Source organism: Rutidosis leptorrhynchoides, chromosome 1 (genome assembly GCF_046630445.1).
Source record: "Rutidosis leptorrhynchoides isolate AG116_Rl617_1_P2 chromosome 1, CSIRO_AGI_Rlap_v1, whole genome shotgun sequence".
Classification (NCBI taxonomy): domain Eukaryota; kingdom Viridiplantae; phylum Streptophyta; class Magnoliopsida; order Asterales; family Asteraceae; genus Rutidosis; species Rutidosis leptorrhynchoides.
This window is the reverse complement of record NC_092333.1, coordinates 23,700,861-23,717,901: the sequence shown is the minus strand read 5'-3', so window position 1 is coordinate 23,717,901 and position 17,041 is coordinate 23,700,861. Positions and strand designations below refer to the sequence as shown.

Here is a 17,041-nt window from a genome sequence, read left to right as displayed (position 1 = left end):
GTGGATTTTGTAGTCCTTGACGAGGACTTTAAAACGAGCTAAAGTGTGTCCAAAACGGATAGAATGTGAATGAGATATCGAGTCTCAATGTTGTGTGTTTGATGCAAGAATATGGAAATTTAGTATGGAATGCATCTTGTCCCACATAGGAGTGGAGATAGACTTATGAGATGTATATATGTTCTTATCTCCAAACCTATGTCAAGATCTTATGCCATATTTTACTCTAGCACCTACTCTCGCGCGAGGGGGGGGGGGGGTGGGGGTGTGCAAAAACTTGAGATTTCCTGTGATCCAATGGGCGTGCCCGCACGAATACAGCTCCGAAAATTCGAGCCCGTGCGAGGCCGGTTTTTGCAATACGTTTTTTTTTGACAAAATTACGCCGGTCGTCCTTGAACTTGTATCCAAATCACTAACGTCGTCCTTAAACTTTTTTTGTTGCTTGCGTCGTCACTAAACTTTCAGAAAATAACGCTCGTCATCCTTCAGTCTAACAGACGTCAAAATTTCCGTTAAACTTGATCATGTGCCAGACATGTGAGGGTATTTTCGTCATTTTACCACTTCCTTTTGTCATTTTCCCATCCCCTCCATATCTTCATCTTTTATCAATTTAAAAAATAAGAACCCTAATATTTACTAGTATAAAATAAGAACCCTAATTATTTATGAGTTGAAACTAATCAGATTAAACCCAAATCAAATCCAAACCAAACCAAAACAAAAATGATATCAAAATCAGATTTCATTTCCAAACAAACCCATTTTCAACACCTCACTACTTTCTATGAACAAAATTGAACTTTTTCCCAAAAATGACCAACAAACTATATGCGTATGTATATCCCAAAAAACATCATGCACCTTTTCATTCTATTGAAAGTTAAAAGAAACACCACAGATTCGAACATCGGGCCGTCAAAAAATCCATCCTCTGTACCTTCGAACCCACATTCAAAGTTTCGCCGCCGTCAAGTCAAATCCGGTCGTATGGTAGGTTAGTTGTTCAGATCTGGTGAGAGGTGTTACAGTGGTGGGTTTCAGTGCTGTTACGGTGCTAGATTGCTCCAATTTCTTCGCTACTGGTTTGTCTTCTCCGATCTGTATCCAATTGAAACCACTTCCGATGGATTCGAACATCACATTTTGTTAGTAAACTGCCACCATTACCGAATTATTTTTTCTTAGCGGTATCAATTAGAGAAAAGGTATGTTCGATTTTTTCAATTGACTGTAAATGGTTTTGGTTTTGACAAATATAAAGATTTGGTTGTAGGTTTGCATCTTCTTAGTGGTGACTGTAAATGGATTTGGTTTTTGGCAAATATAAGGATTTTATTTGGATATGTTTTTGTATTTGAATTTGTAAATGAATTTTGGATTTATAGTGATATTAGGGTTTATGATTTTGGAATGAATGATGGCGAATGAAAACTGAAAAAGAAGTGGAAGAGGGAAGAGAAATACTAAATGACTAAAATACTCTCACATGTCTGGCACATGATCAAGTTTAACATATAAAAGAGACGGCAGCTAGACGGAAAGACGACGAGCGTTATTTTTTGAAAGTTTAGTGACGACACAAGCAAAAAAAAAAGTTTAAGGACGACGTCAGTAATTTGGATACAAGTTCAAGGACGACCGGCGTAATTTTGTCTTTTTTTTTGTCACTTGGTTGTGGAGTAGTTGCAGATACACCTCATTCAGATGTGGATGTTTTCCAACTTGGTTTCCACTGCTGACTTGGTGAATCAGATCCACTTCATACTGATGTGGATACCAGTAGTAAGCTGCAATTGTGAATCAAATCCACTTCATACTGATGTGGATACCAATAGTAAGCTGCAACTTTGTGTTATAAAATTGGAAACCAGTCTGCAGAAATAAAACACACAAAACAAGTACACGAATCCGTTTCATTTCAGTTTCACGCATCCGACTCCTTTTCAGGCAAGTGTTCTAAGTCCGGCAGTACGCTGCTTCCAACCGGTGTACCCTGGGAACAGACGACGAATCTGTTTAAGGGAATTGTGTCAAACACAAGCCCGGTTCTACATACGGTTTAATCGTTTTACTCTATACTTACGCATAATATCAAACACAAGTCTGTTACTTTATTCAATCTGTTGCACCACGTAGTATCTGTTTTGTTTGCTTTATTTTTCCTATAAATATATTCTTGATACTTATGAAATACTCATTAACTTAGAAAATACAAAATACGATATAAATTAATTGTTTATATTGAACCCATTTCTTATAATAACCCATGTCTTATACTCATTAACCCATTTCTTATATTAGTAATCTCCTAATTTCTTCTCTATTTAACATACAAAAATTTGTGTATACAAATATTATCAATCTAGCATATTTATTTGCAGTTTTTGAAAATGTTCAAACCTTATTATATTTATTTGAAATTGTTTTTGATAATTGTTCAAACTTTATTTTTACGTATCTATTCAAAATAACTCGTGTGTATACACGGGTCTAAACACTAGTAAATATTTAATATGTGCATCAGTCAAAACAACAAATCTCAGTAACGTAAAAACAAACACTGTATACCTATACAAAAAATTATATATGAATTTAGACTTAAATGGACAATGATAACCATATGACATTGGATCGTGAAACTGGCATGGTAGACACATTGCCGAATATCAATTATTCAAGTTTAAAATCCGTTAGTTGGGTATCATTCGACATCAGAAGACTTTAATTTTTCATTGAAAAAGGTGATTGTTAATATGTGTTTGGTCCATGAAGTCAAACATAGAATGATGCAAACATGTAAAACAACTATAAGATGTTGAAAGCTACTTCAAGTTTGTATTCATACAACCTCTAGAACCATCATGTAGTTGTAAGTTTGTATTCATACAACCTCTAGAACCATCATGTAGTTGTAAGGTTTTCCTTGTTCGCTTTAGGAATAATATCACCTCTCGTATTTATTTGTCTTAATAGGTCCCGTGCTTCACTTAATTTACTTTGTTTACACAAAGAATGAATCAGAACAGAAAATGTATATATGTTAGGATCAATATTTCTTCTATTCATGTTATCCCAAATCTTTAAGACCAAACATCATAGTTAATATATTCTTGATACTTATGACATACTCATTAACCCTAAAATAAAAAAAACGATATAAATTAATTGTTTATATAGAACCCATTTCTTATATTAACCCATGTCTTATACTCATTAACCCATTTCTTATATTAGTAAAATCTCCTAATTTCTTCTCTATTTAACATACAAAAAATTGTGTATACAAATATTATCAATCTAGCATATTTATTTGTAACTGTTTTTAAAAATGTTCAAACCTTGTTATATTTATTTGTAATTGTTTTTGATAATTGTTCGAACTTTATTATTACGTATCTATTCAAAATAACTCGTGTGTATACACGAGTCTAAATGCTAGTAAATACTTAATATGTGCATCAGTCAAAACAACAAATCTCGGTACGTAAAAACAAACAATGTATACCTATACGAAAAATTATCTATGAATTTAGACTTAAAATGAACAATGATAACCATATGACATTGGATCATGAAACTGGTATGGTAGTCTCATTGTCAAATATCAATTATTCAAGTTTAAAATCCGTTAGTTGGGTATCATTCGACATCAGAAGACTTTAATTTGTGTTTGGTCCATGAAGTCAAACATAGAATGATGCAAACGTGTAAAACAACTAAAAGATGTTGAAAGCTACTTGAAGTTTGTATTCATACATCTGAGACCTCTTGCAAGCAGTGGCGAAAATATTAAGGGACAGAGGGCGGGGGCAGTCGCCCCCAGTGAATTTACAATTTTCAGTGTAAAATTTTTGAATTTTTCGATTTTTCCCCAGTGAAATTTTTTTCCCCCCCAAAGTCTATATGTTGCCTAAAAACCTTCAATTTTGCCCAAAAACATTCATATTTTGCACAAAAACCTCCATATGTTGCACAAAAACCTCGATATTTTACCCAAAAAAGTTGTTACGTTTTTAAAAAATATTTCGCCTCCGGTAAAAAAAATCATGTTTTCGCAACTGCTTGCAAGGATGTCAGAGCCTCAACCACTTGGCTACCTTGAGAATCTGAATAATGATCGTTATAATAGCTTCTCCATTTGAATGTTGATAAGAATAGTACGATTTTAGCTATATTTACTGCCTGAATTAGGTGTACTAAGATGCTAATTATATTTATGCCTTTTCAATTTTAATCCATTTCTTTATGGTAACACGAGTTTGATGACAACCCATTGTTAAATATGAGGATATAGACAATATATAAATATGAGATAGCTAGTAACAACAATTACTACAATATAAAAGAAATGAAATAATTGTGCCGTTGGTCCCTCAATTTTACCCCCAAAAGCTAACAGCGTCCCTCAAGTTTTTTTTTGGCTTTCAGCGTCCTTCTATTATCACTTTTTTTGATTACGCATCCCTCCGTCAACTTTCTGTTAAAAAAGTCCGTTAAGTCATGCCATGTGCCTTGCATGTGAGGGTAAATTCGTCTTTTTACTCTTTTCTTCACTAAAATCGAGGGACCACCGGTGCAAAAATTCTTATAATTTATAATAATAACAATTATTTTTAAATTCCTGATAATAATAATAATAATAACAATAACAATTACCGAATCCCATTCAAAACAAATCCTAACTACCCAATCTTAAATCAACCTTTAATCTAAACCATTCAATTCAAAATTCTCCCCTAATCACGTGATTAATGGCTATTCAGGGGTTAAAATCACTTAATTGCCCATGTTAATAAAAAAGGACGGAAAAAGCTACGCTAATTAGGGGTCCAAGCTACACTGAAGTCTGATTTACAAAAAAAAAAAAAAAAAAAAACAAAATTACAACTCATTCACATCACCAATCAGATAAAAAAAATATGACGATAAGCTCTCTAATATTAGGGTTTGTATTCAATCAGGAATCATCGAAAGAATTGACAAGGCATTAAGTTCGCGATTCAATTAGGAATCAGACTTCAGCATCGATCTACTCAATTAGGTTTCAGACAAGTAATTAGGGTCCAATCTATTCTACTCATTCACATGACAAATGAGGAAAAAAACCGACTATGCTAAATGGATGAATCTATTTAACAGATATGGGAATAAGGAGAAGATCTTAGCAAGGTATAGTTAGGGATAAATTCATTTTGTGTTGATTTATGTTTAGTTTTTAGTTTTATTTTGTAAAAAAAAATTAGGGTTTGTAATTTTGGGGAAGAACAAGCTTAGATGGGATATAATTTTTAAGAATTTATAAATTAAAAATATATAAATTATAAGAATTTTTGCACCGGTGGTCCCTCGATTTTAGTGAAGAAAAGAGTAAAAAGACGAATTTACCCTCACATGCAAGGCACATGGCATGACTTAACGGACTTTTTTAACAGAAAGTTGACGGAGGGATGCGTAATAAAAAAAAAGTGATAATAGAGGGACGCTGAAAGCCAAAAAAAAACTTGAGGGACGCTGTTAGCTTTTTGGGGTAAAATTGAGGGACCAACGGTACAATTATTTCAAAAGAAATAACTCGATTAAGTATTTGAAGATAAAGTATTATTTGTCTAATAGATATGGCTTAATCATATATAGCAACTTTTGACAGATTAGTATCGCATTCAAAAAAAAAAAAAATGACAGATTAGTATCCTTTGCTTCAATATGGTCATATGATTAGGAGCCCTATTAGACAAGGTTTCGAAAAGATTTAATTATGATAAATTATACAGTACATGCACTACATACAAGTAGAACATTAGTGAAAAGATCTTAGTGTATAAAGAACATATAACTATTTTCTCATGAAAACCTCGTGCTAATAAGTAGAAACAGAGACCTTATTTTAATAAGTAAAAGTATCTAAAGGCCTAAACACTTTTATTTATTTATGTATATATTAAAAAGATGATTTAGCCATCGTAAATGACCCTTGGTTGCTTCATATATCTTTTTATAACGGGATACTTCTAGTTATGTCATTGTATGAGACCAATTTCTTATACTAATTATTGCAATTATGATTTTTACCTCTTTTTGTGGTTCCTATGTACAATGCTGAAGCATATTATCTTTTTACAGTGTTAGAAATTTGAAGCACAAATATTTATTTTTCTTGAGAATCCTACAGGCATGAAGAGGAATTAAAACCCCAATGTACAACAATCACTTCAATCCATTAAGGTTCATATACTATAAATAGTGCTAGTGTCATTATTGTTGCAGAAGCTGTATGAGCTTATTGGATCATTGAACAAATCTTGAAAACCATTATCAAAGAAGGAAACATCACTTTTTCTAAGCTCTAAATTCTCAACTGGGCTTAGTTGATCCCAAAAGCCCTGAAGCTCATCAATGGTTCCAGGAGAGCCCATATTAATATAATTATCACTATATGTTATCTGGGATTCAAAGGCAGAATTTGTATGGTTACCAGGTTGTGATACTATATCAATATTTTCGGCTTCGACTGTTGATGTATTCGTGTCATTCTGCTTGGGTGTTTCACAAACTAGGTTTTGTTTACTACCATGTTTCTTTAAATGTGTGTACCAATAATTTTTAATGTCGTTATCTGTCCTTCCAGGAAGCCTTGATGCAATGGCAGACCACCTATATATGAATCAAATAAAAAAAAAAAAAAATTAGGTTATGTCAATGATATAAAGAAGCAAGCTTTATGGTTGAGTAATATACAAAAAAAAAATGGTTCATGAGTTTGCTACATTTTTTAGTTCAAGTTCTTTGATCATCTATTTGCATGTTTAGTCCCTATAGTTATTCTAAATGATTATATCAGCCACACTGAGAGTACTGAGGCATACTTATTGCCAAGAAGTGAATGACATTGAAGTAGGATTTCTGTTTCTTCTTTGGAAAATTTCCCTTTTTTTAAGTTAGGCTTCAAATAATTCATCCATCGAAATCTACAACTCTTTCCACTTCGCGACAAACCTATAATATAAATACAAAAAAAAAAAAAAAAAAAAAAAAAAAAAAAAAAAAAAAAAAGAGTTCATATCATTAAAAAAAATATAGCATTAGTTTAACTATTGCGAGTAATTTGAGAAGAAGATAACTTAGATATGACCTGCAAATTTTGGCATCTGAGACCAATTCCAGATGCCATACTTAGTGATATAAGAAATCAGCTTATCATCTTCTTCATTACTCCATGAACCTTTGTTTGAAGCTGTCTTCATATTACTAGTTATTACTTGTATATATGGGTAACGACGTTGGGTGATGGTCACTCTTCTAAGTTGCATATTTCCACTCTTATATATATATATATATATATATATATATATATATATATATATATATATATATATATATATATATATATATATACATATATGCTATACATTATGATGATCTTCGTTGCATTTTCCATGTTAGTCAAATATAAAGTACGTTTGATGTTATCAAACGTACAATCTCATCTTCAAACAAGTCATAAGACGGGTGAAATTAAGACAAATGTCTAGCCGTTGGTAAATGATGATGATGTCCCCATCCTTGGGCTTCTGCGTCGCTTAATCTCAATACCAGTGCGACACGTAAAGAGTACGGAGGTAGTTCCTAACACAAGTCGCACTATGTTTGATCAGTAAACATTAAACAACCCGGACCTCGGTAACACACTAACACTGACACGTGACCCTAATAGCAACAGCCGTAACCAAGAAACTAGGCCCACCAGCTGGTCTTTACGAAGTAAACATGCACCAAACCTGATCCAATTTAAAACTTAAATTCAAATAATATAACATAAAATAGGGTCATCATCAAGTGAAGTGAGAAGCACTTTTTGGGGAAGGGGGAAGTAGATTTTTTATTTATATTTTTTTCGATTTTTTGGAATATTTTTTTCAAACATTAAGATCACATGAAAATATGAACATTTGAAAAGAAACTTTGTGATGAATGTTATTATTTTGGCGGGAAAACGCTCGAAGAAATAAATGATAACATGCATCATAAGTAATGTTTTAATTAGAGTTTTTTTCATCGTTTTTTTTTTCTCCATCTTATGTGAAGTTTTTTTTTTCAAAATTTAGCTCGATTTAGAGTTTAGGGTTTAGTCCATAAACCCTAAAATCTAAACTCCAAACCGTTCGTGCTAAAAACGCAATCTAAACCCTAATGTTTTTGAAAGAAATGTGGACCCAAAAGAAAAGTACATTGAAGAAATATTCTATAGAGTACTTCATTATTTATTAGATTTAATGTTTTTTTTTTTCATATTTATCAGTTAAGACTAATAATTTAAAGATTTTCTATTTGAAACAGTCTTACCAGCTTTGTATCTTTATCGTCTTCACAAGTAATTAACGTTACGATTTCGGATACCATGCTTTTTAGCCAATACATATATTTCATGCCAAATTGTGAAGACAACACCTGCACAAATTATTGTGAAAAAAATTTCATAATGAAAAAATATTTTTTTTTGGATAAGCGAGGAAACTCTCATATGAACGAGCACATTGGCTCCCCCATAGAAGGTAAAACCTCGGGTAATCAAGCCCCCCGAGCGCGAGACCTGGTACCGGGTGAATTGCGCATTATGCGCACCCTCTAGTCACACTCCCTTTTTGAACAATTTGGCATAGCCAAGAATTGAACCCGGGTGGTGTGCTTCATTGGGCAACTCGGTGGCCACTCAGGCAAGCCTGCGTGGTTATAATGAAAAAATATGTACTCTTAAAAAACAACAACAACAAAAAAACCCAATACCACATAAGTGGTGAGGTGAGATGTAGACAATCCTTTCCCTATCCGAGAATAAAGACAAGTCTTAAAAAACACCTACTACGAATAAATAGCCTAAGCTCAAGTAAAGCACAATGTAATATGAAAGATGCATACATTTTTGGCATCCAGGACGACAATCTCCTTTGGCATGTCATCATTACCCTAACAATTATCATCGAAAACAATCAGTTAGTCACTCTTACGTTCTCCACTTATAATTTTGGAGAAAAAAACAGAATATACGATTTTACTACCTCAGCTTTCTTTCCTTCAGTGTAAAGACCATTATTAATTACTTACAGCCGAGATTGGTCAACGACCAACTTAATCCGACTCCAACCGATTTGTCCTCGACTCGCAACTATCATAACCTTGGTAAAGACTAAACTTCTTGTCACCCCAATCTTCAGATGTCAATATCAATCAATCTAAACTTTATAAGAATTGTAAAAAGCCTCTAATAACAAAATAGTCAAACTATTGCCCATGTGAGTGTGTGACCACATGTTCAAATACCTTCGGGTCTTTTTCTCTACATTATCAATGAGGATGAGGATAGTGTAGCTAGCTGTGTATTTGATTTGATTTCCCTACGCAATACTCTTCGCATACTTGTTACAATATACTGTATCTTGTCCCTCACTATAAAGTTACCAAATTTAAACGAAGAACATAGAAACTTCTTTTAGGAACTCAGAAAGAACAAAAAATCCAGCAACCTGATTCTTTCTTTGCTCGAATGGATCGGAGACAAGGGATCCTAAGAGTCCTAAGAGAATAAAACAATATATAGTACCCGTTATAGATAAGAAACTTTTAAAAATAAATAAATAAAATACTATGAACTCTAACATAGTCTGCATACAAGTCTCTGGACTTCATTTTCCATGACTAGATAACTTTCTAAACTTTATACAACAAAGTCCTTAGAGTTTATACTTTACAGATTAATTCCATTTCAACAGGATTAAATTCGTTAAATTTTACGATAAAGTGAAAAGGTCCTTTTTTCTGTAGAAATAGTGCCTAAACTTTATAGGGGGGGCCGTTTCCTTAAGTTTAGATTGTGCAGAGACCTAAGTGCCTAAACGTGATATGTTATTGTAGCACAGTAGTGGGTCCTCAATTTTATAGTTGTTAAACCGAGTTGTAATCCCTTGAATCCAACAATTTGCTTGAAATCCAAGGGACCAATCAGAGCGCGACATGTGGTGCGACAATCACATGTGATTGAAAAAAAAAAAATTCTCAAGAAAAAACTTTATTTTTTTCAAATATATATATTTTTTAATTTAGCCCGATTTAGAGTTTAGGGTTTAGTCCCTTAACCCTAAACTCTAAACCGTTAGTGTTAAAAACTCAATCTAAACCCTAAAACTAAACCCTAAACCCTAATTTCTAAACCCCAATTTCTAAACCCTAATTGCTAAACCCTAAACCCTAATTTCTAAACCCCAATTTCTAAACACTAATTTCTGAACCGTAATTGCTAAACCCTAAACCCTGGATATAGGGTTTAGGGTTAGTTTAGGGTTTAGGGTTAAGGAAGTCAATCACATGCGATGGAGTAGTTTTGACTACATGTGAGAACAAGTGAATGGTCGCGCTCTCATTGGTCCCTTGGATTTCAAGCAAATTGTTGGATTCATTTGAATATTCCACTCGTTAAACTATCTTATTCTTAGAACATGCCATATATTTAGTATCTTTATTGGGCCAATATGTACGGAAAACCAACAAGAAGAAAAAGAATAACCGAAAACCCAAAGAGCTAAATGCACACAATAATAACGCACATTGGGTCAATTTGAGTCTTAGCCAATCTACATACGTACATTGATTATATCACAATTTGGTAGTTAAAACAGTTTGACTCTGCCTTCGCAAATATTTAGCCTTAAAAGGAATGAGAACATAGTATCTAAGTGAACGAAACTGAAACATGTAATTATCTATGGCAATATGGGAATCTGCACGGACATCTAAGGTACGTTGTTGTATGCATCAAAATTCAAGTCATACCAACCATAAGGAGTTTCAGGTATGTTACCTGAACAACGGAAGTAGCGAATATTTCATCAACATAAATCTCCTCGTATTAAACGCCCACCCCTTCAACACCCTAATACCTGAGCTGCATTGATCACCTTGACTATCAGCAATTGGCTATTACATAATCTATTAGTCTCCATATTTAATTCTGATCCAGCATTAGGTCGATCTTCTGACTAAAAATATATCCCCATAAACGCCTATTTGCGTAGCTCAAAACATACAACATCTCTATGGTGAAACCAAACGAGACTCAGGTTATAGCAGGAACAAGAAAACAATGATCAGACACAACCTGTTAAAAAATATTCGGATGTTAAAACTGACAAGTTCAGCAACTAAATTCCCAATATCTCAGAGTAGTCGAATTTAAGGTAGCAAAATCATGAGTAAAGAGATCTAAATAATATAATCAAACGAATCATGTATACAGTATCCTACACGTGCACACCTGATAATGCCAACCATTGAGCACTTTCGCATGTACCGAAAACCTCAAGGACAGCTAGGTCCATGTGCAACGTCAAAAAGTCACATAATTCACACAGCCACAGAGATTGCTATGTTTTTGCTATACTTAGCATCTGTTTTTGGGACCCACGCACCCAACCCGGCTTTCCTTATTTCAAATGCTTCTTTGGGCATCCCGGCCTTTAAAAGTCGTGACACCAATGAATTTATAGTAACCGAATCCGGGTTACAACCGACCATTAGCATCTTGTTAAAAAGACTTATCGCTTCAATCATTCGCCCTTTCATACAATGCCCAATAATTAAAATTGTAAACGTCAACTTATCAAGTTTGCATCTTTTCTCCTCCATTTCCTTAACAATCAAATTAGCCTCATCCAAGTTGCCTGCTTTGCAATAACCATCAATTACAGGGTTGTAAATAAACGCTTTAGGAATAATATCACCTCTCGTATTCAATTGTTTTAACAAGTCCCTTGCTTCACTTAATCTACTTTGTTTACACAAAGAATGAATTAGAACAGAATATGTATATATGTAAGGATTAATATTTCTTCTATTCATATCATCCCAAATCTTTAACCCCTTGTGCACTTCTCCTACACGACAATGGCCATCAATGATAGATGTATAAGTAATAACATCAGGAGTACAATCAAGATTGAGCATTTGGTTATAAATATTTTGAACAGAAACCATATTGCCAATCTTGCCAAAACCATCAATAATAACATTGAACGTAAAGGTGTTAGGTCTAATTCCAAGATCGATCATTTTATCAAATAACACTACTGCATCTTCCATTTTACCTAGTTTGCAGTACCCTGATATAACTGAAGTAAAAGTCACAACGTCTGGTGAAAAACCATCTACCATACAAACTTCTTTTAATAATTCATGTGCTTTATCAACATTGCCAACACGAGAATATCCATTTAAAAGGGTATTATAGGTAACAGAATCAGGCGAACAACCAAACTTACTCATTTGATTAAACACCCTGAAAGCCTTTTCAACCTGCTTAACCCTGCACAGACCATATATGACTATGTTAAAACCATAAGGATCGGAAGAGTAGCAATGCGATTTCAAAATAACTTTTTCAAAGAACGCAACCGCTTCATCCACCTGATTATTTTTCACCAATGAGCTCAAAAGTTTGTTGATCACAGCACAACTAATCTTATTGTCATTTCCCAAATGATAGCTAATCAAGTCTTTAGCGACATCAAACTTACCAGCATTCACGAATGTCTTAATCACAAATCCTAAAAGTGAACTATCCGGCAACAACCCATCAACTCTCATTAAATCAATTACCTGTTTGGCTAAATCAAGAACACCTAACTGACAAAAAGACCTCAAAACAAAACTGTATGTCTCAACAGGATGAACAACATTCAACACATTCCTACTATACTCTAAAAAACAAAATGCCAACTTTGGCTCATTCCAATTACTACTCATATGCTCAATAACACTAAAAGCAATTGAAGTGTTCAAACTATTTCGAAGATAATCCGAAACATTAACTTTTTTCACTGAGGATTTTCGTCGAACACTTAACGTGCATACAACTTTAACAAACCAAACAGACGCGGCTGCCCCAATTCCACCTTGTGATTTTGAAATCGAACAATATTTCGATACCAATTGGAGATTACAAATACTACAAATACATATTGGCACAATATGGGTTCTTGGTAAATTATTAGATAACCTCAATGGCATTATTCCTAATCTTAATCTGCTAATGGGGCATCAAAGAAATTGCAAAAAAATGAATTAACAAATATGATTTTTGAACCTTGATTCACAAATCTAGACCCCATCAAGTTTAGAAATATGACATAGGGTTAGTAAGTTCTGTATAATAATGATGAAATGAAAAAGTGTTTTTGTGGCCGTGAAGTAATACGTAACCGACGGAAAACACTCATCGGAAATAAACAAATCGGGTGTTTGTATTTATTTGTTTGCAGATCCGATGGGTGGCTAGGTTCCTGAAGGGAAGACTGAAAATGGGTTAGAATAGCCCAAATATATTTTTATTGGGCATAAATTGGGCTATATAGCTTATTTTATTATTATTTCATTTATTAAAACAAAAATAAAATAAAATAATACTTTGCTTATTTTATTATTTCATTTATTAAAACAAAAAATAAAATAAAATAATACTTTCTACATCCACTATAAATTTAAGTGTTTTTTTTTTATCAACTTTCACTCAACTTTTTTAGTTATATACTCCCTCCGTCCCAAAAAACAGTCATGTTTGACTTTTTGTTGAATTTAAAATATAGTGATTAATTGTCTAATTTGCCCTTTATTTAATGTGGTTATAAAGAGTAATTTATAAATTAATTGATATATTTAAAGTTGAATTTTCAAAATTAAAAGAGACATAATTGGAACTTTACTGAGATTGAATGACTATTTAGAGAGAGAGATAATAATTTTGGGACAAACAAAAATAGAAATGTGAACATTTTTTTTGAGACGGAGGGAGTAATACTTAATTTATACGAATTAAAATACACGTAAAACCAAGTTTATTCATATTATCTTCATCAAATATTATATAACATAATATTTAAAGTCAAGTACTTTAAAAATAAAAACATGACACTATAATTGAACTTTATAATGAGACCTATGGAGTATAAGATTTTTAATTAAGATTTTTAATTAAGTGAATTAGTTAGTGTTTATTTAACAATATACTAATTTCCGTAATTGCCCACTACAGTATAACAGTACCACAGTATAACAGTACCCTCACTTTACTGTTATACTGTAGCAGGGTTTTTTTTTTTTTTTAACTAATCCAAACTCTTCCTCTCCATCCTATCCACCCTCTTCTCTAACATCACCGTCGCCACCATCTTCGCCGGCGTCAACACCAACGCCACGCTCGCCGGCATTTACACCGGCGCAACCTAAACACCATCGCCCTGTCCATCGCTTTATCCGAGGTTTATCCAGCCGATTGTCTGACGAAAAAGAAAACCCTAAATGCGTTTGGCGATGGAGAGGGTTAATTTGGGTGAGCGTTATTTTCGCATCAAATTGAATACTTGCTGTTAATTTAACTTTAGTTAATTCCCTGTTTATTGTTTAATCGCATAATATCATCATCAAAGTTTTATAGTATTTTTAGAGTTTTCATGATATACATATATTTGATATTCGGTTATTAATCTTCCTGATGATAATTACTTATAAGTTGCAATAAGTTACTCTGATTTGTGAGTTAACTTTTGATATTGCAATAACTTACTCTAATTGTGTCTTAAAGTGTTCAATTAATTACTGGATGAATTATTCTGTTTTGTATATTTAGTTGACATACACAGATAGTTATAATCCGTTTTGTGTTTGCTTCTTTTAGGTTGTATTCAAATCTGCATTTGAGCTATGAATCCTAATTTGCTGCTTTCGCTCCTTTATGGTTGTATACTAATTTAACAAGTACTTTTTACTATGAATCATTTGGTCTTTACTTGCATTTTATCATATCTTTTTATATTTTTATTTATTCATTTGGTGAAGCACTATTAGTGCATACTTCAGCTGCCGTATGCAGATCAACCCTTATTTGAGTTGTTGTTTTGAGGTTTGAGACGTATGGAGTTTTCACTCATGTATGAGAACTTCATGGAAAGATGTTGTCGATAATGCACCTTCCGGAACCAATACTAATGTTTTGTGTGACGATCCGGGAATTTTCGACCAAATTTAAACTTAATCTTTATATGTTTCCAAGACGATAAGCAAAGTCTGTTAATCTGAGTCTCAAAATTTTTGGAACTGTTTCATATATTCAATTGACCTTCGACTGTTCTCAACGATTCACGAACAACTAATTGTAAATAGATACATGTATATTATATATATATATATATATATATATATATATATATATATATATATATATATATATATATATATATATATATATATATATATATATATATATATATATATATATATATATATATAATAATTTGAAATATTAATTAATATAAAATATGAGTTAATTGTTGGAAATAAATATGTAAAATAAGATGCGATATAATGAAAACTGTTATTACAAATGTATATATATATATATATATATATATATATATATATATATATATATATATATATATATATATATGTATGTATATAAATATGCATATAAATACTATTTGTAAATATATAAAATAATATTAAATCTATTTGTTTAAAAAAATATATATAACATATATGTATGTGATAAAACTTGTTATTTAAAACTGATTATATTTAGAGAGAGAGTAAATGAAAAATGAATGATCTCGAGCTTAATTAGTAAACGTCAGTAACACTCGGTTGATGTTTTATTAGTTTTAATATAGATATTGTACATGTCCATGAAGGATTGAAATAAAACTTGAACTGTAAATTGATTACGAAGATTTTAGATTTGTCAAAAATATTTTTACCCTTTTAAGATTAAATATTAGCACTCCGTACATATAAATTGGAACATAAAATAAATAATTATTGAACCTTTTTGATCAGGTTTCAAACAGTTAATGAGTGAAATAATTAAATATATTTAATCTAAAAGTTTGGGATTTTTAGGAACACTTTTATACGTTAACTGTTTAGTAATGGACACGCTCCGTAAAACTGTGGGAGAAGAATCCAATACCTTTGGCTGCTGATCTGTTATCCACTGTACAATCAAGTTTACTTTTACTATTATGATTATTATTCTAGTGTTATATTTAATTAATAATATTACTATATAAAATAATATTTGTAGTAAACCTACAACTCATTATTGTGTTGTCTTTAAATAAAACTTAACAATTGTGTGATCAACGTTGTTTTCCTCCAAGAAGCAAATGAAGCTCCTAACATTTTCTTCCGTTGGGAGATAGTGACCATTGTAAGGCCATATTGCCTGAAAGTCGAGGTCGAGGTTAGATGATGGTTATATACAAAATCATAGTATGTATGTATTAGAGAGTTGTACCTCAAGAACGCCACCATGGGCCACCAATCTTCCGGAAACAGTGGTGGTACATGCAACCGACACCCATCACCACCGAAAACAACCACCAAGACATTACCCTTACTACTAGGTGCGTTATTCTTTTGATTTTCCGATTCCTGTTATTTTAGCTCGATCTAAACGACCACCTGCAGCCTCAATTTTCTGTTGTTGTTAGCCACCATGAACCACCACCATGTGCCACCCTAAACCGCCCCAAACAACACCTCAACAGTAGCTACTAAACTGTTTTTCTGTTACTCGCATTTATTTATTTATTTATTTATTTTTCTTCCGTCGACAACCCCATCAATCACCACCACTAAATTACTATAAATGATGTTCGAACAAGGATTATCTCTGCAACTATTTACAGTTCCAAACATCACAAAAACCTTCATAAAATCGCTGCAGTAGCAGCTCTTTATTTAAACTGTTTGCTAATACCGTTGTAATACTTTTTATTTATGTTTCATGCTAACGTGGAGTATATAAAACATGTAAATGATTACATGGTCGGTGGTGATAAAGAGTATGTTGATTAGGATATATATGATTAAGAATAATGATGGAGGATAGTTATATATTTTTTTTTACATATAACGATGATGTAAAAAAAAAAAAAAAAAAACGAATGATATGATGATTATGATTATGATAATCATGGTGATCATGATAAGAATG

General features: G+C 32.4%; 2 protein-coding genes across 3 annotated transcripts; both read right to left on the bottom strand.

Moving 5' to 3' along the window:
* Nucleotides 1-6,166: 6,166 nt before the first annotated feature.
* On the bottom strand, nt 6,167-7,258 carry LOC139857745 (transcription factor MYB32-like). The gene is made up of 3 exons (XM_071846586.1): nt 7,136-7,258; nt 6,870-6,999; nt 6,167-6,657 (listed from the first exon to the last, which is right to left on the bottom strand). The coding sequence occupies exons 1-3, from the start codon at nt 7,245-7,247 to the stop codon at nt 6,231-6,233; spliced, it is 669 nt and encodes a 222-aa protein (XP_071702687.1). The 5' UTR covers nt 7,248-7,258; the 3' UTR covers nt 6,167-6,230.
* A 171-nt stretch (nt 7,259-7,429) lies between these two features.
* Nucleotides 7,430-13,149, bottom strand: LOC139857737 (uncharacterized). 2 transcript variants are annotated; one of them, XM_071846569.1, is made up of 6 exons: nt 11,309-13,149; nt 10,856-11,152; nt 9,060-9,574; nt 8,920-8,967; nt 8,347-8,451; nt 7,430-7,781 (listed from the first exon to the last, which is right to left on the bottom strand). In XM_071846569.1, the coding sequence occupies exon 1, from the start codon at nt 13,057-13,059 to the stop codon at nt 11,398-11,400; it is 1,662 nt and encodes a 553-aa protein (XP_071702670.1). In that variant the 5' UTR covers nt 13,060-13,149; the 3' UTR covers nt 7,430-7,781; nt 8,347-8,451; nt 8,920-8,967; nt 9,060-9,574; nt 10,856-11,152; nt 11,309-11,397. The 2 variants fall into 2 exon arrangements, with proteins under 2 accessions (XP_071702670.1, XP_071702680.1); XM_071846579.1 differs by lacking the exons at nt 8,920-8,967; nt 9,060-9,574.
* Nucleotides 13,150-17,041: the final 3,892 nt, after the last annotated feature.